The sequence below is a fragment of the Natator depressus genome, chromosome 19, assembly GCF_965152275.1.
Source record: "Natator depressus isolate rNatDep1 chromosome 19, rNatDep2.hap1, whole genome shotgun sequence".
Lineage (NCBI taxonomy): Eukaryota > Metazoa > Chordata > Testudines > Cheloniidae > Natator > Natator depressus.
In genome coordinates, this window is record NC_134252.1 from 9507594 (window position 1) to 9530709 (window position 23116).

The 23116-nt window shown below is 43.0% G+C and overlaps 1 protein-coding gene across 2 annotated transcripts; it reads left to right on the forward strand.

Annotated features, from left to right (window-relative positions):
• The first annotated feature begins 539 nt into the window (after window positions 1-539).
• On the forward strand, window positions 540-13197 carry PDIK1L (PDLIM1 interacting kinase 1 like). Of its 2 annotated transcripts, none has more exons than XM_074934175.1 (3): window positions 540-664; window positions 3892-4193; window positions 9267-13197. In XM_074934175.1, exons 1-3 carry the CDS (start codon window positions 649-651, stop codon window positions 10005-10007), a joined length of 1059 nt encoding a protein of 352 aa, XP_074790276.1. In that variant the 5' UTR covers window positions 540-648; the 3' UTR covers window positions 10008-13197. The 2 variants fall into 2 exon arrangements, with proteins under 2 accessions (XP_074790276.1, XP_074790277.1); XM_074934176.1 differs by lacking the exon at window positions 540-664 and adding an exon at window positions 1326-1421.
• The last annotated feature ends 9919 nt before the right edge of the window (window positions 13198-23116 follow it).

Below are 23116 nucleotides of genomic sequence, written 5' to 3' on the forward strand. Positions count from 1 at the left end.
CTTTCACTCTGACTGTTTTTCACAGGCAGGTGCTGGAGGATATTAATGAGGGGTGTAATGAATGCTGATCCCTGCCTGTGAGCCATGTGAGAGTGTTCTAATAAAGACTGATACCTGATAGTCTTGTGCTATGAAGTCCAGGGGCACTAAACATTAACCCATTCTGAGGTGCGTGCAGTGGTCCCTTTGCTCCCACATTGACCTGGGAGGTATAAGGAAGATGGGACCTCAGCTGCCTGCCAGCATCACTTTTGAACTGTATGTCTTGCAGGTGACACTGCATAGTCAATGAGTGTGTCTTCCTGCTACCCAGCGGGGAAAAATGCAGACAGTGTCCCTTTAAGGGAAGATACCAATAACCTTGCATCCTCTTGAGAAGAGGGGGGAAGGATCTTACCAAATGATTGCATCCTTCAATGTGCTTGCAGCCCCCTAAAAGGCATGTCCCCATCACATGGTGACAAGGGATAACAAAAGGTGCAATCCTCCTCCCTGCGTGGCAAACAATAAGTTGTAGTCTAATACGGGCTGCTTTTTCTTTTAAAGAAAGGCAAAATAATAGGATTTATTTTTTTTAAATGGCAAAGATCTAATTGCAGAAGAGAAAAATGAGAAATACATAAAAATTCAGCAGGAAAATCAGCATCTATGAGTGACAGACACGGTAGGTGTTTGCACAGGGGACGGCAGCAAGCAAGCAGGGGGCAGCAGCGTCCCCTTGGTGAAGTGGGCTGGGGGAGGCGTGGGATAATGGGTCCACCCTATGCAATTCAAACCATTATTACTTAATAGGAACAGGGCTGCAGGCTGGATTTGCAGCGGGGTGTGGATAATAGAGAGAGAGGGAGACTGCGTGGTTTCCTCAACCCCCTCCCCCAATCTCTATGTCAGCTGCGCCAAGTGGTGTATACCCCCCCCCCCATACGATCTGCATCCATGGCGCATCCTCCCCTCTCCCTTGCATCCTAACGTGAGCTGCACGAACGCCATACCTCCGCCCCCTCCATAAACCAACCCTCCCCCAGCTGCCTTAAGTGGTGCATCCTCGTCTCCCCTGTGCTGCGCTGGGAGCTGCACCCCTGGTGCATCCCCGACCCCGGTGCATGGAGCTGGGGGAACGAACCGGGCGTGCCGCCAACAGAGGCGCGAGCTCCACGGCAAAGCCCCGCCCAGCGCGCATCCGGCCCAGCCAATGAGAAGCGGCGGCGCGCGCCACAAAGAAGGAGCGGGGGCTCGCCCGCCCCTTCAGCCAATGGGGAAGCGGCAAGGGCCGGGCGCGTGCGGGAGCCGAGTCCAGGCGGCGGCGGGGGCGCGCGGAGGGGGGTGTGTCGGCGCCCAAAGAGTGTGTGTGTGTGTGAGTGGGCTGGGGGGAAGGGAGCCCTATAATGGCGGCCGGGCGGCGAGAGCGCGGCGGCGCTGAGGTAACATCGAGTCGGGGGCGGCTGCCCAGCAAAGGGCCGGCGGGAGCCGAGCGGGCCCGCGGCGGGGTCGGAGGGGAGGAGCTCCTGACAGGCGGCCCGAGCAACGCGGCCTCCTTCCGTGCCGGGGGCAGGGCAAGCGCGAGTCCCCCGCTGTCAGGAGGGGGGAGGGGACTGTAGGGGGCGGGGGCTGAGGGGAGGGGAGGGGGGGCTGAGGCGCAGGAAGGGTCACCTGAGGAGGGGGGGCTGGGGGGAGGCCTCACCTACCGGGTAGGGGAGCGACTGGGGCTGGTGCCCTGCTTGGCTCTCTGGGGTGTGGAGCAGGCCTGCGAAGGGTTTTTATTTTCCTGCTGCCTCCCCCCCCCCCCCTCGGGAACGTTAGGCCAGCTCTGGTTTTGCTGGAGGTCTCCAGGGAGGACCTGAGAACGGCGGGCGGGGGGGGGGGAGTTTGCCTCCTTGAAGGGCCGGGGGGAGGGTGTAGCAGGGGGAAGGGCCGGGGGGAGGGTGTAGCAGGGGGACTTTCCCACCCCCGTAGTTTTTCCAGTACTTGAGCTAAATGTGGATGAAACATGTGGGCTCTAAACACCCCAGTAAAAATCACTTAACCTGTCAGTCAGTCAGGAGCCCCTTCCTTTACCTGGCTGCTGCTCTCCAGTCCTCGGAGTAGAGAATATGTGAAGTTTGATATTACAAAACCGGGGGGGGGGGCTTTTTATTGAGCGTGTGTCTGCGGGGGGGGGGTCAGGTTTGGTCAGGTTAGATTATTACATAGACCCGGATGATACTTGGGAATGTTCTGATGCCCTATGAGAGGAAGGGCTGGTGTCTGGAAATGGCCCCCCCCCCATTTTTTTTTAAAAGAGGGCAGTGGGGAAGACAAGTGACAGTTGATATTTATTTAGCAGTGGGAGTGTTTCTGGTATAGTGTATAGTAAACTGATGCTTAAAGGGTAAATTGTGCTCCATGCTCTGAGCCTGAGATGACCCATGTCTGGGAAATATGTGGCTTTCCTTCACAATTACATTCATTTTATTGGGTTTTTTTAAATATCCGAACTTGATACCATTTGTGTGTATGTGTGTACCTTCCTTTGTGTGTTTTCTAGTTACTTTACCTGAGCATTTAGGCTGCACTATTCTCCATATGCTTATATCATGATGTTATAGGAGCAGGCTAAGTAAATATTACTATCTGAATCTCACATTTGTAGTGGCATTTCTGTGGTGAATTTATAGATTTACATTTAAATCATTCAAGATTGTAAACTCACATAACAAAGATGTTGCTGCCAAGTCTCCATACAGCTGCACTGATGTTGTCATGAGACTGATGATATTTGTAACTTCTTTTGTGCTGCAAACCTTGTAGATACTTGAAAGTTGCCTGATGATAGAAGGTTGCTTCAGTGAAGTAGTCCTCAGTGTATGGTTTACTGTAGTAAATATACTTACCTGTGTCACTAACTTTTAAAAAATATTTTAATTCTAATAATCTAATTTGCTATTTTGCCATTTAGTCCATTTATTTTCTCTTTGCAAATCACTCTGCTTGGCCAAACACCTGGCCAAAGTTTATTTTCTGTCTGTAATTAGTGTTCCTTTCTGGTTGGCTTGCATTAGTACAATGCTGTTGTATTTTTGGATTTGTAGTCTTGCAAGGAAGATTTTTATGTATATTCCCATGATTTTTTTTAAAAATATGAACATATAAGTTTTAGTCCAGCCTCCATCCTTTCTTAACAAAACTAGAATTTGAGTAAACAATGTAGAATGTCTTTTTAAATATCTTGTCCTGTTTAAACTGTCCATTCATAATAAGCTGTTTGTATTTAATTTTTAAAAATTAAAATATATCTCAAAGTACTCCCTTTGCCTCGGTACCAGAAAATCATTTAATAGTTAAACTACAACAGAAAATGTTTACCCTTGTCCTTTGTGACTTTCTACTTAATGCAGTTTGAAACAATGTATAAAATCCCCTAAGTATGGGCTTCTGCCAGGACCTTAACTGGTAAAATGCTATAATATATGGTGAAAGAAAGCACAGTACTCCACTGATTCTGTACACAGAGTTAGAGTAAAAGATGTTGAGATTAAGCAGTTGAGAGAGGTATGTGACAGTTCTGTCCTGACCTAATACAAGTGAAAGATAGAGATTGTTGTTGTTGTGCCTGGACTGTGAACGTTTTATGATAAAGGCCGGCTAAAATGACGGTAACATTAGTATATAGTGTATATTTGAAAATCTTTCTTGGCATTAGTCATGGTTTTACTAAACAAGTTTGAGGCTTCATATCGGTAACGTCTGAATGTAATGGCTCATTGCAATCCGATTTATATTTGATGAATGAAAATACTGATGATTTTAAGCACAGTGATTAGCCCAAATGATACATCTCTAACTGATACAGAGAGAGGAAATGCAGATCAATCATTATTCGTAGGATTTAGTCCCGTGTTGTTTTTTCCCCAGAATCCTTGACCTTGAAGATGGTGAGTAGCCAGCCAAAGTACGATCTAATACGGGAGGTTGGTCGTGGTAGTTATGGTGTGGTGTATGAAGCAGTCGTCAGGAAGACCTCTGCGCGGGTTGCAGTGAAAAAAATTCGGTGTCATGCTCCAGAGAATGTGGAACTAGCTCTACGTGAGTTCTGGGCACTGAGCAGTATCAAGAGCCAGCATCCAAATGTTATCCATCTGGAGGAGTGCATCTTACAGAAAGATGGTATGGTGCAGAAGATGTCCCATGGTTCCAGTTCTTCCCTTTATGTACAGGTACATGAAACTGGGAGGAGAATGGGAGTAATTTATGGGTATCTAGCTGGGCAGGAAGAAGTGGGGAAGGTATGGCTAGCTTTTTGTCTTTATATGCAGTGTAAACAATGCTAAGAGTTCTCTAGAGATGTTTGAATACAATGGGTTTAGTAAACAGAATCCTCTGGATTTTCAGATTTATAGCCATGCAACTCCGGCAGACTTAATGAAAGTCACACAGCTAAAATCCCATTTAGCTCTGACAATTTAAGGGAATGAAAACACAACACAATCCAGATACGCACTGTTGTATTTTCTGGGTAAAAGCCCTACAGTAGCTCTAATCACGAATGGACATTTATTAAGACAGAACTCACAAGGATTTCTAAATGCCAGCTGTCCTCAGTAGAGGAAGTAACCATCTTTGCTTAGGAAGCCATCGCTTAGGATTCTGCCAGTAACCAGGAAGTCCATTACCAGAATGCAAGAGAGATTTATTTTTATTTTTTAAAAAGGGCAAATAAACCTTAAAAGCTTTTGGAAGAGAAGCAAAGGTGATAAGGGCATGATAGGAATAGATATCTGAGAAAGTAAATTCATTTATGTATAAATATCACTCTTCAGTGTGTGACTAGCACATCCAGTGAATACTTACCAAATGTTTACTTTATTTATATATGTCATGTGTTATTACATTAAAGATAAATTGTGTGAGTTGATCAGATATGTAATAATCAGACACTTGTTCCTGTTTTTTGCATCTAGTGCAGGTCTTTTATTAAATATTTGTTATGGTAGTGTTCGGTCAGGATTTAGGCCCCATTGTGCTGTGTGCTGTACAAACGTAGGAAGGCCCCTCACAATTTAGCAGTCTTTTCGTTGTCTTTGATTCAGTCATTGTCCAATGTTAGACATGACTGCTGGGGAACATTGTGAAAGTGCCTAGCTCACTGTTGTTAAAGGGACCATTGAGGTATTATACCAGTGTTAATGACATTAAACTAGGTGAGCTAAGGAAACTTTCTATTTTGGATTGATGGAATAAGGATGATCTACAGGGCACTGCTGGAGTGACAAAGAGCATGGGTTCAAGTTTAATACATTTCTATTTATTAGTACTTGTATTGTAGCACCTACAGGCCTCAATCAAGTCAGAGGTCATTTGTGCGAGGCCCAAACACGGCAAATGATAACACCTGTCCCAGAATGCTTATAAGTATAGAATTACCTGTTGTATCTAGACTTTCAAAGAGGCTTGGGTAACTTTATAATGACATTTATAATTATACATGTTAAGATGGGGGCAGTCAAATCTCTTGCCCTGTTCCTACCCAAAAAATAGAACACTACAGAATTGGCCAGATGCAGTATGCAAGTAGTAAAGGGGGAGTAGCTTCTTATGAAGCATTTGGGGACGGATACTCAGCTGGTATAAACTGAAGCCAATGGAACTATGGCAGTTTAAACTAGTTGAGGACCTACCTGTTGGTGTTGTGCCACTGTGAGGGGTAGGATATTGAACTTTGTGGACTAAAGGTCTGAACCAAGGTGCTAAATACTTTGAAGACTTAGGAGGGCTTTATGGAAGAAGGAAAAAAATGTACTGCTAGGACTTATTTCTCTAAAAAGATTCCTCACTACTGCCACAGTGCATCAATTTCACTGTCATGAGGTGTGGGTAAAATGTGAATACATAGTTTGAACAACATTATTTATATTCCTTGTTCAGTCTCTGCTGATCATAGAATATCAGGGTTGGAAGGGACCTCAGGAGGTCATCTAGTCCAACCCTCTGCTCAAAGTAGGACCAATCCCCGACTAAATCATCCCAGCCAGGGCTTTGTCAAGCCTGACCTTAAAAACTTCTAGAGAAGGAGATTCCACCACCTCCCTAGGTAACGCAGTCCAGTGTTTCACCACCCTCGTCGTGAAAAAGTTTTCCCTAATATCCAACCTAAATCTCCCGCACTGCAACTTGAGACCGTTACTCCTTGTTCTGTCATCTGCTACCACTGAGAACAGTCTAGAGCCATCCTCTTTGGAACCACCTTTCTGGTAGTTGAAAGCAGCTATCAAATCCCCCCTCATTCTTCTCTTCTGAAAACTAAACATCCCCAGTTCCCTCAGCCTCTCCTCATAAGTCATGTGTTCCAGTCCCCTAATCATTTTTGTTGCCCTCTGCTGGACTCTTCCCAATTTTTCCACATCCTTCTTGTAGTGTGGGGCCCAAAACTGGACACAGTACTCCAGATGAGGCCTCACCAATGTCGAATAGAGGGGAACGATCACATCCCTCGATCTGCTGGCAATGCCCCTACTTATACATCCCAAAATGCCATTGGCCTTCTTGGCAACAAGGGCACACTGTTGACTCATATCCAGCTTCTCGTCCACTGTAACCCCTAGGTCCTTTTCTGCAGAACTGCTGCCAAGCCATTCGGTCCCTAGTCCGTAGCGGTGCATTGGATTCTTCCATCCTAAGTGCAGGACTCTGCACTTGTCCTTGTTGAACCTCATCAGATTTCTTTTGGCCCAATCCTCCAATTTGTCTAGGTCCCTCTGTATCCTATCCCTACCCTCCAGCGTATCTACCACTCCTCCCAGTTTAGTGTCATCTGCAAACTTGCTGAGGGTGCAATCCACACCATCCTCCAGATCATTTATGAAGATATTGAACAAAACCGGCCCCAGGACCGACCCCTGGGGCACTCCACTTGATACCGGCTGCCAACTAGATATGGAGCCATTGATCACTACCCGTTGAGCCCGACAATCTAGCCAGCTTTCTATCCACCTTATAGTGCATTCATCCAGCCCATACTTCTTTAACTTGCTGGCAAGAATACTGTGGGAGACCGTGTCAAAAGCTTTGCTAAAGTCAAGGAACAACACATCCACTGCTTTCCCTTCATCCACAGAGCCAGTTATCTGGTCATAAAAGGCAATTAGATTAGTCAGGCATGACTTGCCCTTGGTGAATCCATGCTGACTGTTCCTGATCACTTTCCTCTCCTCTAAGTGCTTCAGAATTGATTCCTTGAGGACCTGCTCCATGATTTTTCCAGGGACTGAGGTGAGGCTGACTGGCCTGTAGTTCCCAGGATCCTCCTTCTTCCCTTTTTTAAAGATGGGCACTACGTTAGCCTTTTTCCAGTCATCTGGGACCTCCCCCGAGCGCCATGAGTTTTGAAGGATAATGGCCAATGGCTCTGCAATCACATCCGCCAACTCCTTTAGCACTCTCGGATGCAACGCATCCGGCCCCATGGACTTGTGCTCGTCCAGCTTTTCTAAATAGTCCCGAACCACTTCTTTCTCCACAGAGGGCTGGTCACCTCCTCACCATGCTGTGCTGCCCAGTGCAGTAGTCTGGGAGCTGACCTTGTTCGTGAGACAGAGGCAAAAAAAGCATTTGAGTACATTAGCTTTTTCCACATCCTCTGTCACGAGGTTGCTTCCCTCATTCAGTAAGGGGCCCACACTTTCCTTGACTTTCTTCTTGTTGTTAACATACCTGAAGAAACCCTTCTTGTTACTCTTAACATCTCTTGCTAGCTGCAACTCCAGGTGTGATTTGGCCTTCCTGATTTCTCTCCTGCAAGCCCGAGGAATATTTTTACTCATCCCTGGTCATTTGTCCAATCTTCCACTTCTTGTAAGCTTCTTTTTTGTATTTAAGATCAGCAAGGATTTCACTGTTAAGCCAAGCTGGTCGCCTGCCATATTTACTATTCTTTCTACACATCGGGATGATTTGTCCCTGTAACCTCAATAAGGATTCTTTAAAATACAGCCAGCTCTCCTGGACTCCTTTCCCCCTCATGTTGTTCTCCCAGGGGATCTTGCCCATCAGTTCCCTGAGGGAGTCAGTCTGCTTTTCTGAAGTCCAGGGTCTGTATTCTGCTGCTCTCCTTTCTTCCTTGTGTTAGGATCCTGAACTCGACCATTTCATGGTCACTGCCTCCCAGGTTCCCATCCACTTTAGCTTCCCCTTCTAATTCTTCCCGGTTTGTGAGCAGCAGCTCAAGAAGAGCTCTGCCCCTAGTTGGTTCTTCCAGCACTTGCACCAAGAAATTGTCCCCTACATTTTCCAAAAACTTCCTGGTTTGCCTGTGCACTGCTGTATTGCTCTTGCAACCTTAGGAGCACAGCTATATTAACAATTTCACTTTCAAGCAGCCATGTGTTTTTCACTCACTTTTCAGAAGAAGAGCCTCACTGTTGATTCAAAAAGTGTTCCTAGAAGGCTCTATTAGCAGTTGCTTTGATTTTTGAAAATTCTTTCCAAGTATCCTTAGTCCAGTATGTATTGGTAGTATGTGGTGTTTATTATTAACACACATGGTTTGAAATGCTTAGTTTCTAGAATGTGCTGAAAGCCACCTCACAAACTGAAGAAGCAAATGTACAGTTGTGTAACTAGGACTAACAAAGCTGATTAGTTGTTTCATTAGTTTTCATGTAAATCAGTAACTGGAAATTCCTGCTCAGATATATTCCATGCATCTGGGAAAATAGCCAGTTAATAAGTGATTACTTTAAAATAACTTCAGCAAAAGCAGAAGCTCGTCAGTTTCTATTGCTGTTTAGCTATGCATATTGATCTTTGTTAGAATTTATTCATGGATAGTACGTTAGAATTTATTCATGGAGATGGAGTGAAAAGTAAGTTTCAGACTTCCATTACATAATGTTTCATCAGCAGAGGACAAGTAACTCCTTGGCGCTGTACCAGTGCTACCTGCTGAAACACTGTATTTGGATTAAAGTTGTTAGAGTGGGTGGGTGGTTGGGACACTGCCCAGCTGAAATAGATGGGAAGGTGATACTTGGGTATCTTTCAGAATACTATCATCTGCCCATAGCTCTAGGTTTTAAATTGGAGTTTGAGCTACGTTTTTCAGGCAGAGAATTAGTAGGATTGTCAAATTCATTGACGTTTAAATTTTTTAAAAATTTTACATGAAATAGATAAGAATGTAACTTCTCTCCCCCTCTCTGTTCCTTTCTTTTATTATTTTTTCAGTCAGTAGTTTTGTTTCTGTGAATTATGCTTCCTGAACAGGTGTATGAAATCTCTCTTCCTTGTTACAGCTTGTAGAGACCTCATTAAAAGGAGAAATAGCCTTTGATCCCAGAAGCGCCTATTACCTTTGGTTTGTGATGGATTTCTGTGATGGAGGAGATATGAATGAGTACCTGCTATCCCGAAAGCCCAGCCGCAAGACCAACACCAGTTTCATGCTTCAACTCAGCAGTGCCCTGGCTTTCCTTCACAAAAATCAAATTATCCATCGTGATCTCAAACCTGACAACATTCTGATCTCACAAAGCAGAATGGATGCTAGTGACTTGGAACCCACTCTGAAAGTAGCTGATTTTGGGTTAAGTAAGGTATGTTCAGCCTCAGGACAGAACCCTGAAGAGCCTGTCAACGTAAATAAATGTTTTCTTTCAACAGCATGTGGGACTGACTTCTACATGGCCCCTGAAGTCTGGGAAGGACATTACACTGCAAAAGCAGACATTTTTGCATTGGGAATTATAATTTGGGCAATGTTAGAAAGGATCACCTTCATAGACACTGAGACTAAGAAAGAACTTTTGGGAAGCTATGTGAAGCAAGGGACAGAGATTGTGCCAGTTGGGGAGGCACTTCTAGAAAACCCCAAAATGGAACTTCTCATCCCTGTAAAGAAAAAATCTATGAATGCCCGTATGAAGCAGCTGATTAAGGAAATGCTGGCTGCCAACCCACAAGACCGTCCTGATGCTTTTGAACTAGAACTCAGATTAGTCAAAATTGCTTTTAAAGACAGCAGCTGGGACACGTGACCTCCAATACCCATAATCCTCTCAACAGAGCTGCTTCAGTTTTTTAACAATGGTGCAGTGCAGCCTTGTGGCAACAAAAAACAAAACAAACCTGAACTGAGAACTTCAGGGTTTAGTTTTTACCAACTGAATTTCTTTTGATTTGCGTAAATTAAAGTAAATTTGAGTTGGCCATTTTGTTATAAATACATTTATATGTGTATTACCAAGATGTTATACTCAAGTGTGGATGTAAAGATGATCATTTATATAAGCTGGCCAAAAAAATTCATGCTTTGAGATGTTCTTGCTTTTCAGAAATATGTTATGGAATATTGCAGACATTCCAGTTTCCTATCACAGTATTAGGAACTCCCATGGAAGAGGAGGTTTGCATGCTGGTAATGCAACCCCTTGTACTTTGTAAAGTAAATCTATGTGTATATATTTATGCATATGTGAGTGACTGAGCGTGTGAGTTTGCATTCCATACAGAGAAAATGCCACTTTTGTTTAAATTATTTGGTGTGAATCTGGATGATTGGGATCTGTGAAGAAAATAAATGAAAAGCCTACTTCCCTCCCCACTCCCAAATGAATTGTGTTTTTTACATTTTTATTTTTATATCCTATAAATGTAAACAAAAAAGGCCTAAAACTTGACTTTATAGACAAAAATGCAATGCAAAGGGATCAGAAGATTTAAAGGTGCTGAGATGTTTCTTAGCTGAGCACTTACCACCTAGTAAGATTGTAGCTGAGGGAATCAAATTACAGACTTATGTAATCATGTGCTAGCTTGTTCCTTAGATCATTAATTATTCAATTTCATTTTATTTGGCTAACCAAATACTCTAACACCTTAGGCTACAGTTTCCTAACATGCCTGCACTTGTGCATCTATAATCCAGTAGCAACTAGAGCACTTTCGGTTTGTGAACTTGGTTTATGAAAATGTAGATAAAATAGTACTCTAAGGCTCTTCCTCCTCCCCCTGCCAAAAAAAAGACTGAAACACAATTTTTCTGTGCCCTTTTGTCTGTTACCCAGATCTGTTAGTCACTTGTGCTTCCTTTCTTCTTGGCATTGATGCAGTTATGTCACTTAATGTGATCGTGCTGTGGGGATGATTTTCTTAAATGGTGAGCATCTCCATTTTCAAATGTGGGAGAGAAGTCCTAAAATTCAGTGTGTGAATGAAATATTGCAGCTTCAGTTAAACCTTTCATGTGGAAAACTTTAACCAATCTTTGCTTTGTTTCTCTACATATTAAGAGGTAGTGTTTTATTCCTTTTTGATTTGATTTTTAATCCTGGGTGGTAAATCTAAAAGTTTTGAAATAGTACAAGGCTTTTAATCCATCTTCACAAAAACTGATTCATATGTTAATGGAGAACTTCCATGAAGAGTGCATTCTAGGGTAGACTAAAACAGCTTTGCAGTAGTGTCATGAACACTAACTAGCTCAGGTGCATGATCTTACTTGTTTACCCTTTAAATTATCATAATTGGGGGAGGAGACCTGAGACTAAATTTACTCATCCAAATGTCTTGTCTGATTGGTGAGTAAAATCTTAAAGTTGCAGTGGGCTTTTAAACAACTTTTTTACAAAACCAAGTTCACAAAATTTTTAAAACTTTCAAAATGAAATACTTCTCATTTGGGATTAAACATTCCCCTGGAATGCTTGCAATCCAAACATTGCACCCTAGTGGTGCTGTGTAAACATCAGAAAGTGAAACTGACCAGTCAGTGTTTACTGTCCCCATGAATGAAGTGAAGTGAACGCTTACCACAAATGAAAAGTACAGTTTGTCGCTCCTAAAACAAAAAGGGAAGGGACCATGAAGCAAGGTTATTGGTCACTTTTCTAAACTTTTAGGAATTTGTAAGAGCCAATTGTATTCTGTCCTTGCACAGTGTAGTGTGGTGTAGCGGGTTAGCAGGGAACAAGGAACCCTGGATTTTATTTTTGACTCGCTTTGTCACCATAGGCAAGTTATTTAACTTCTGTCTCTCTCAATGAGTATACTTCCATGTTTCAAAGGTGTATTGTATGGCTTATTGGTTCTAAAGCATTTAGAAATCTGAAGATGCTATAGAAATGCAAGATGGCAATAGATTTCAGGAAAAGATGTATTGTCGTGTTGAGATGTTGATAGAACACATTGGGCCAGAACCTTAGCTGGTATAAATGGCATAGATTTCATTAGTGCTTTCCTGATTTATACCAACTGAAAATTGGCCCCTGGTCATCTTGAGCAGACTTATCGTGATGTCACTGTCTTTCTTGCATGTGACTTTGTCTATAAAGGTAAGGTTGGAATTTAAACTTTATAATTAATAAATGGAACTTATTGGAAATCATCTGTTCATTCTGTTAATGTTTTGTAAATTGAGTCAGTACATCAGAAGCCCCAGCTTGCCTTTAAAGACAAGGTCACAGTGCAAGGAAGAAGGTAAAGCTGTGACTATGTGTGCAGTGGTACTGCACAATGTATTAGTAACATTCCAACACTGAAAAGTTGATGCTTTTTTGAGGGTGATGAAAGATGGTGCTCTGCTAGAACGACACTCTTGAAGATTTTAAAAATATCAAAATACCAAAGCAGGGATGCTAGTCTGTTCACTAATGTACCCTAAAATGTTGTTCTGTCTTGGACTAATATTTAGCACTTAGCTTCTTTGTGAATCAATTAATCTCTTCTGAAGAGTTTCAAAGGATAACAGTGAACCTGCTTCTTAACTTTTGTTGAGAAATTAATTTGAAGCGATAGTTAATGGATCATACGGTAGAACTGTTGATTTCCCAAAGTGTTTCTTTGCACTGATTGCCACTTTAAAGGCTGGGGGTACCTATAAGACCCTCGCATGGTGCTTAGCCTAGTGGTGGTGGTGAAGCTGAGTGTTTCATTGGTTAACACTGAATGATAGTCCTTGAGGTCTCTGGTTTTTGTGTGATTTTGTTGATCTGGTTTGTGTTTTTTTTGTTTTTGTTTTTTGAATCTTTGATGTAAAACCTTTGATCAAACTATTGTAGCAGCTACAAAATAATTCACCAGCATGACACAAAGGTCAAGATATTCATCAGCACTTCAGAAAGAGAAGACTTTCTAATCTTTCTTTAAAGTTGTAAAATATATTTTATGAAGAATTTATAAAGGCAGAAAATTATTGTGTAATTTATTAAGTTCATGATTGTTTTGAAATAAAATTGGAATTTAAATGAAACCTTTTGGAGACTGTAGAGAAACTTTCTTCCTAGTCAGTGTCATTGGGCTATATATTTAACCATCACCTAAACTACAGACTTTTGTCCGTTCAGTCACTTGCTTGCCAGGAAAGGACTATTGAATGGTATCGGTTTCTTAGTATGTCATTTTCTTAAATGAACTTAGTGCTTATGAAAGGTGCTAGATTGATGTCTTTTGAACCCTGAAGTCTCTTCTCCATTCTTGGCAGAGTTCATGTTTTATTATTTTTTTTGATAACTGATAATATCAGTTTGTTTTTAAGCATTTACTTTTTTTTAATTTTCACAGCTGTCAGAAGTTATGGAGGGGTCAGACAAAAGACCGTGAGATTCAAAAAGTTAAAACTTTATAACAGTTAAAACACAAATTGTCAAGGTCATGTGTCAAAATATACAAAGTAAATAGCCTTAAAGCAGACTCTAGTAACTTCTCAAAAAGCATTTTTCTTTCTTTAAATTTCTGTAAATTTTTGTTATGGAAGAAAATATTTTTTTCATGGGCTTGTAGGTATAGGGTGAAATTTGATGTCTACTGACATTTGCTGATTAAAAATCGAATCCTTCCAATTCTATCTATGTTCATGGAAGAAGAACAACATCAGTAAGTTTTCTTTTGGTTTCCCATCCGTGTGTCACAAATCTGACAGCAGGGACCGATGAGACATAAAGATCAACAGCTAATTTTCTTACCAATAGAAATGGCCCTGTCCATTCAGTCCCTGCTCTCTCTGCTGAGGCTGTTAATGAGGGTCTAAGTCATGGTGGTAAGAACTTGTGTATAAGACCATTAAGAAGTGGTCTGAGATAACAAAAATGTTCTTGTACATACCACTGAAGGCATCAGATTGCAACAGTTTTCAGTCATTGCCACCCAGGGCTGTCTTTTGAATCTCTGAAAGACCCTCTCTTGTTACCAATCCTGTTAGGCTTTTGAGCCTATCCCAGCAGGGTATCTGTAGACGGAGATGCCTCAACCCTTTTGGGTCACTGACATATATTCTGTTAGAACAGAGGTTCTCAAACTGGGGGTTGTGACACCTCGGGGGGGTAGCGAAGTTAGTATGCGGGGGTTGCAAGCTGTCAGCCTCTGCCCCCACATCCGATTTCACCTCCAGCATTTATAAGAGTGTTAAATATAAAAAATGCTGTGTTTTTTTTTTAAATTCAGGATGGGGGAGGGGTCCCACTCAGAGGCTTGCTATGTGAAAGGGGTCACCCATACATACATTTGTGAATCACTGCTTTAGAATGACCTTTGTACTGTTAACTTATGCTCAAATACACACCAATGGGAGGTTCATCCTAGGGGGATGTCTGTGTTGTGCATTGGAATAGTCACTTATTCCAGAACGATGCCACAAACTGTTCTGAATGTGTGTAGAAATTGTCACCAGCCCAGCAGTGACATCTTGCAACATTAGCCTCACTGCAAAGGATTGGAGGGAAGCATTAAAGAAAGGTACTAACTGGCACGTCTCCTTCCTCAAGTATAGTATGTGGGCAGAATGCCCAGATATGACTTTATTGTTTAAATTAGTCTGGTTTTAAGTTGGAGCTGGAAAAAAGCCTCACCAGTCAGAGGGCAGCACAGGTTGCTTGCTTAGACAGATCCTGGACCCAGTTAGATGTAATTGACTCTTTTTGGGGAGGCATGTGAAATGACAGACTCCCTAGCACACTGGGGTCCTTGGCTAGGGCTTCTAAGCACAACAGTAATGCTAATAATTATGATGAAAAATCTTAGTTGTGATAATGAGTGGAAATATAAAAATACTCTCAATGATTAATTTAATTTAAAAAATTATTAGTATGAGTGTTCCAGACTGAGGGATCGTACAACTGGGGTGAAATGATTAATGTATAGAATAGCACAAGCTGTAAACTTTATAAATTCTATTTCCTTGTCTTCTGACTCCCCTGTCCCTCCACCAAATAAATCTTTCATCTTTGCCAGTGCATCTAAATCCTGACCTACGATACCCTATCTATCCCAGTGGAGAAAATGGATCTGGTTCCCAGCTGCGAAAGACTTGTGTGCTAAAATCAATAAGCTAATGCGTTCCTCCCCCTGGTCCTTAAAGTATACACTTTTGCTACAGGATAAAACTGATTTAATTCAAGGCAAAACTGTCCCAATTCCTTGATGGACTGACTTATTTTAATTTTTTTTTTCAGAATGATGATTTTTAAACAAACTAAATTCCCACCCAACAAACGAAATAAAATGCTAAACCTACATCAATTCCAAATATGTATTACAGGTTAATGCTTTTAAAACTGAAATTAATGTGAGTGACGCAATGAAGGCCACATTTTTCAAAATTTAACACTACTTTATTTCACTAACTTTTTGCAATACGTTAAACTCTAGTCTGATCTTGCTCATACTGTATTTATTGGCAGGGCATTGCTCTTTGAAGCTGGGGTTGTGAACTTTACTTGCTTTTGTTTTTGCTTTCTGTGTTCATTTAAATAATGCTCTTCTCTGTGCATTGGCCAATCAGGGCACCTTCCTAAATTGCAGCGTAATGATAGATGTTTCTTTTGCGGTTTAGATAAAATCCTGTCTGAGGAAACCTACAGTAATTATGCCCCGCCCCTTGGAACATTGCCCTCTTTTAAAGTGCTTCATTTTTTTCCCCCTTAACATTGACTGTTTGTTAGTACAAGGTCCATTTAAGCTTGTGCAATCTGCATAATGAACTTGAGGTTTTTGTGTATTGTTTTTTCTTTCCTACCAAGGATTGGTGTTCATGATTCTTTTATGCTTGTGTGTGCCAATTAAATGTCTTTCTAAACTTCTACTGAAGAGCTGTAAGAGAGGAGAAAAGGGTAACGAACTTCTACTAGAATACAAAGGATACTGCTTCAAGGTAAACTAGCAAAAGATGTTTAAACACAAACCATTTTAACAGGGCCCCACAGCTCGCAGGAGACACTGCCAAGTAGCATGTGCTGTGCCTCATTTCTTTTTCGGTCATGGGGTGAGCAGCTGATGCAAAGTGCTGGTTATTCTTAGAGGTACAGTCCCACCAGTTAACAAAGAAGGATTTGTTACACCCCATATTAGATGCCACAAATTGCCTCCGTGTGTCTGACCTATCTGGTGAATATTTATGAAAATACATTAGAAGAATACCGAGCTCTTAGAGTGCTTTCCATCCGTAGATCTCAAAGTGCTTCATGAAGGAGATCAATACGATATCCCCGTTTTAGAGATAGGTACAGAGGTGAAGTGACTTGTCCAAGGTCATCCAGCTGGCCAGTGGTAGAGACAGGAGTAAGAATGTCTTCAGAGGCCCTGTGCAGTGCTCCATCCACTAGGCTGCGCTGCATCAGATTGGCTGGCAAACTGCTGACTAAAACAGAAGGTAACTGTGTAAGGAATGACAAATAGTTGTGCCAACTCTAATATTTACCCAGTTCAGCTAACACATTCTATTGGCTGTAATTCGGAACTTTCAAATGTCCCACTGAGTAATATGGAGCATGGCCACAAGGTGGCACATGATAACCATGATTTTTGCCAGAGTCTGCCTGGGTTTTGAATTGCCTCACTTTAGTGTTGATGGTGATGAGATCTAGCTCTGACTTTATCTGATGAAAAGCACTAAGTCTTACATTTATTTTCAGTGAGAGCCCTGGAGCCTGAAATTTTCTATACAGCAGTGCAAGCTTTCCCCCAGGCTGCTTCTCTAATGTCCCTCAATGTGACACGGAAAGACCATTTCTAGGGGAGTCAAGGTGACCCATTCAGTCTATGGCCTCTGCTGTTACTGCCACAATGGTCCCACTTGTCGTGGTGATTTATTGATGTGAAGCCCTGTTCAGTGAAATCATTTTGATGGGCCTCATAGAAGATCATAGAACATAGATCATAGAATATCAGGGTTGGAAGGGACCTCAGGAAGTCATCTAGTCCAACCCCCTGCTCAAAGCAGGACCAATCCCCAATTTTTGCCCCAGATCCCTAAATGGCCCCCTCAAGGATTGAACTCACAACCCTGGGTTTAGCAGGCCAATGCTCAAACCACTGAGCTATCCCTCCCCCCCCGGAGTTCTCACTGGAGCCTCACTGGAGTTCTCACTGAAGTCATGGGAAGTGGTATCCTAGAGGTGAATCTCCCTTGCTGCAGATTAAGTCCATTACTACTTGTCCTACCTCTAGTGGACACAGAGGACAGTGGCACTCTTACAGGAGAATATCAGGACTCCTAGAAACTATCCTCAAATCACTCCCCTCAGAAAGAGCCAGTTGACACAACCGACTTCCTCCAGAAACTCAGCAACATCAACAACCTCCCTCTGAACATCATCTTTGCCCCTATGGATGTCCCCTCCCTGTACACCAGCATTCTTCACAATGACAGCACTGCTGCTTGCCTCAGATATCTACAAGGCAATGGACAATACTCAGATGTCCACCCCAAACATCACCAAACTCATCCATTTCATCCTCATCCAGAACAATTTTACATTCAACAAACATTTTGTCTAAACCATGGGAATACCATTGGTACTAGGATGACTCCCCAGTATACCAACTTCTTCCTGGGCTGCCTTGAGGAAGAACTTCTGGACAAACACACCATGCAACCAATGGCATACCTGAGATACATCAATGATATTTTCATCCTCTGGACACAAGACTTAAACTCCCTCATAGATTTCCACCACAACTTCAACAACCACCTCCCATCCATCAAACTCTCTAGAACACTTCCCCACTGGCGTCAACTTCCTGGACACCACGATCAGCTTCAGCAATGGAACTGCATGGACAACTACATACAAGAAACCCACTCATCGCCTCATCTACCTTCATAGATCCAGTAACCATTCCAAGCACGCCAAGAAATCTGTTATCTACAGCCAGCGCTCAGATACTACAGAAGAAAGTCCAGCATGTACACCTTTTAACACACTTAAAACTGCCTTTAGTGAACAAGGACACCACCCAAGAAATAGATGCCAGTATGGAATGGATCCCCCCCCAAGATAACCTATTTAATGGGGGGGGGGGCCAAAAACCTCTGATCACATACCCCTAGTTGTCGCCTACCACCCCACACTGGAATCCATACCCGGTATCATTAAACAATTACAACCCATATTCCTCAGGAACCGCTCCTGAAAGAAATTTCTCAAACTAAGAGCTCATCATCAGAATCTAGCTCCCCCCAGCCAGGACTCACCAACTCAAAGCGGCAGCAGAGTCTGCCAAACAGATGCAAAGCTTGCAGATGTATCTCCGCTGCTTGGAAGATCAATTTCCTCTCCCCCCGGCCCCAACACACCTTTCAAGATCCATGGGTCCTACACATGCCTTTCACAACATGTGAAGTACCTCATCCAGTGCACTAAATGCCCCAACAACAACTATGTGGGTGAAACCAAACACTCTGCTCTTGAATGAACTCTCACAGAAAAATAAGACACAACCACCGTATCTTCCATGGGCTAATATTTTTCACAAAATGATCACTCCATATCTGACCTCAGTCCACATTCTCAAAGGAAACCAGCTCAACACCTTCAAAAGATGAGCCTGAGTGCTTAAATTCACAACTTTGTTAGACACTAAAATCATGGACTGAATGGAGACACTGGCAGTTATGGTGGCTTATGACAATCTGTAACCCACTAACCCTTCTCTTCTCCCCTCCCCCACCTTTTTTTATTTTTTGTTCTATGACTGCGGCAGTGGGGGTGGGGTGTTAACAGGCCACTTCACCTTGAATGGTCTCTTACAATATGTGTTAATTACTTATGCTAAACAATCTGTTCCACCTTGTATTTAGCTGAGACACTGAGTACCTTCCCCAGACCTAGAGAAGTGCTCTCTGTAGGTCAAAAGCTTGTCTCTTTCATGAACAGAAGCTGGTCCAATAAGACATTACTTCACCCATCCTGTCTCAGGAAGAGTTGATCCCTGTCCTCTGTGTAACAGCCTTTAGCATATTTGAAGACTCCTGTGAAATCCCCCTCAGTCGTCTTTCCTCAAGACTAAACATGCTCAGTTTTTTAGCTCAAGTTTTCTAAACCTCTTGCCATATTTGTTGCTTTCCTCTGGATTCTCTCCAATTTGTCCACATCTTTCCTATGGTGCGGTGCCCAGAATTGGACACAGTACTCCAGCTGAGGCCTCACCTGTGCTGAGTAGAGTGGGACGGACAGTTACCTCCTATGTCTTACTTACAACACTCCTTTTACACCCCAGAATGATGCTTTTGCCTTTTTTGCAACTGCATCACGTTGTTGACTCATTCAATTTGTGGCCCACTGTAATCCCAGATCCTTTTCAGCAGTACCAGCACTTCCCCATTTTGTAGTTATGCATTTGTTTTTTTTTCCTTCCTAAGTGTGGAGTACTTTATTGAAATTCATCTTGTTAAATTTAGACTAATTCTCCAACTTGTCAGGGTCCTTTTGAATTCTAAGGCTGTCCTCCAAAGTGCTTGCAACATCTCCCAGCTTGGTGTCATCTGCAGATTTTACAAGCATCCATTATTCAAGTCATTAATGACAATATAGACTAGGACTGGCCCCTGTGGGATCCCACTAGGTACACCCACCCAGTTTGACAGTGAACCACTGATGACTACTCTTTGACTACCATCTTTCAACCAGTTGTGCACCCACCTTTATAGTAATTTCATCTAGACTGCATTTTCCTAGTTTGCTTGTGAGACTGTCAGGAGGGACTTTCAAAAGCCTTACTAAAAATCAAGATCTATCATGTCTACTGCTTCCCCCTTTTGCCTTTCTCCCCATCCACTAGGACAGTAACCCTGGGCAAGAAGGAAATTAGGCTGGTTTGGCATGATTTTTTTTTTTTCTCGATAAAGCCATGCTGGCTATTCCTTATAACCCTATTATCCTCTAGGTGCTAACAAATTGATTGCAAGCACCCATCTCCCTTTCCTACCCCGCCTCTCCCCTTCCTATCAGTTCTGTTGAGAAGCTGTAGGTGACTACTGTGGATTAGATACCTTGCATCTCAAACACTTAAACACTGCCTTGATCCTTTTTGTTTTCGATTTATAGACCAGTACTGCCCCCCACACCCCCTCCCCAAGCTCTAGTTGCAGATGGAGGGCCTTCCACCTAGAATGAACAGCAGACAACACCCAGGCATAGAAATCTAGACACTCGCAGCTCTGGTGCATCAGCTCATCTCGCAGTGAGACAGTCATACTGACCTCCAACCATAAGGGACTTTTATGGATTAAAACAAGCAAGTAGAATTGCACCTAGAAACAGATGGGTATGTTACATGCTCACTGTGGCATCCAAATGCTTTTAAAAAACAATCTCTGAATCCAGATGAGTGGTTGCCACCCAGCTTCCCATCACTCTCATCCCGCCAGTCTTATTTTGCCCACTACAGGCAGAGTCGTATATGGCTTTTGTTCTTTCTCTTGCACCTTGGCCCATACTATATTCTCTGAGCAGTCAAGCTGTTCTATGTGCTAGGCAAAATCTGATGTGGCATTCTCAAGTGGAAGGTATACTGAACGTTCTTGAGTTCTTACTATTGAGTCCTCGAACTCTGGTCCGGGAAGGACTAGGAGATGACATGGTAGTAAAAACACCTGAACTCTGTTTGGGCTCTAGCTCAGTGGTTCTCAACCAGGGGTTCACATACCCCTGGGGGTATGCAGAGGTCTTCCGGGGGCACATCAACTCATCTAGATCAGTGTTTCTCAACCTGGGAGCTGCAGCCCCAGGGGAGTCACAGGACAGATTTAGGGGGATTGTAAATGCAGGGTCAGCATTAGAGATTGGCAAGCAGGACGGTGCCTGGGGCCCCAAGCCAAAGGCGGCCACATGAAGCTAAGTTACGTGCTTCAGCTCTGTCCCCTGGGGCTCGGTCTTCAGACAAGGCTCACAAGTGAAAAACAGGCTGAAGTATCCCACTGAAATGTAAGTACAATATTTATATTTCAGTTGATTTATTTGATGATTGTATGGTAAAAATGGGAAAGTCAGCAATTTTTCAGTAACTGTGCTGTGACACTTTTTTGTATTTTTATGTCTGATTTTGTAAGCAAGTAGTTTTCAAGTGAGATGAAACCTGGGGTACCTAAGATAAATCAGACTCCTCAAAGGGGCATAGGGGCAACTGGAGAAGTTGAGAACCAAGTCTAGCTTACACTATTGCTAGCACTGGTGGAGAATTACAGGTCGGGATTTTGTCCGTATAGATGCAGCCCTGAAAGGTCGCCTCACCATGCCCCTTATAGAACGTTGCTCTGAACACAGCGGATACACACATGTACATCTTTTTAAGGGTACACCTTGTAAAATGACACAATATTGCGCACACAAATCTTACAAGCCTGTCCTCTCCTGCTCTCTAGGGCAAAACCTTTGTTGCATTCTAAGTGCCAGCAGTCTCTCTGGGCAAGAAAAAGTTTGAAAGCTTCTGTTAAATGTGTAAAATTTTTACTTAGTTACAGGAAGAAAAGTGGCCTTAATTTTCATCAGTGCAGCAAGCTGACGGCTCACAAGAGAGCCTATCCTGAGGAAACTGAATAGAATTGGAAAATTCAGTTGAGTCAGTGGGTGGCTGTCTTCCAGAGGAGTCAGGATGTCTCACTTTGGGTACGTCTGCCCTGCCGTCTGACATGCGATTGCAGCTCAGGTAGACCTACTCACGCTAGTTTCACCCTTGCTACCATGGCTAAAAACAGGCAGCCTAGGCTATCAACATGAGCGTGTGCCCAGGGTCCTGGAGATGCTTGTACAGCCCTTGTAATTGTGTCTACACAGCTATTTGTTAGCTATGCGACTGTGAGCATGTCAACGTGCTGCAATCACACCTCCGATTGCAGTGTAGACATACCCTTTGTGGCGAAGGACTGTTGTACTCCTGGAGGTGCTGGAATGACTGGCATCCTGATTGCTTCTGATCATTAAAGATCTCGTCTCGCTTTTTGTGGGAGTTTGGCTGTAGGCCTGGCTGTCCAGGTAGACTTCCATCTCTGGAAAACACATTCTCCCTCCCCTCCCTGCAGTCTCGACCGAACGCAGCAGTCTTCAGTTCTTCTCCCACATGTTTCTAGTGTGTAGCCTTTCAAATTATTTCTTGCCTGATCATCTGGGGTAAATTAGAACTGCATGAAGTCCTTAGTGATCTTCCTGGACTCTTCCATTCTTCTGCCTTCCTGGTTTATAAGATGCTTTGTTATGGGTTGTAGGTAGGTAGATATGAAAGTCCTTTGCATGTATTGTTGTCAGCATTGCCAACCCCAAGTGTTTCATATGTTAGGCCCACCAAAAATAATAAGTTTACAAAATAACAAATGTTGGGTTCTTCTGATTTACTCCCTGGCTCTTCAGCCTTTAGAATCCCCATTTTCCAGCATTTTTCCTGCGAACATGAGGGCTGGAGATCTTGTTTAACCCTCCCTTCCTCCCCCCTGAGATTGTCACATGATCACCTGACTCCAGGAGCTGGGGCTTTAAGGAAAACCCTCAGATAGCATGAGCCCCTTGATAAAACTGCAGGAGTGGCCGACACTACTCACCAGTGCATATTAGGGGATACTTTGGGATGGACTTTTAAGGTAGCTTGTTGCCTCAAAGGTGGCCTCTTGTGCAGGTTTCACAATAACTTATGTTGCTGCATCGCCTTTCACCCCAAAGTGCTTGACAAACTATATAAAGGGATCCCTTCACTCACTTGTGAAAGCAGCCCCCTCTGGATGAAGGAAGGTAGCTGTTCTACACTGCAAAGCAATAGTACCTACCTACCCTACCAGGTAGGAGAAGAAATAAAGAGGAACTTGGGATCCGATTGAAACTGCAAGCGGAATTTGAGATCAGCTGAATTGGAAAATTTTGCTGAAAGTGAGGGGGAATTGGGTACT

Excerpts from the sequence above, each read along its gene's own strand:
- PDIK1L (XM_074934175.1), top strand. Across the intron at positions 4,194-9,266 it reads GTTCTTCCCTTTATGTACAG|CTTGTAGAGACCTCATTAAA; the intron begins GTACATGAAACT and ends TCCTTGTTACAG.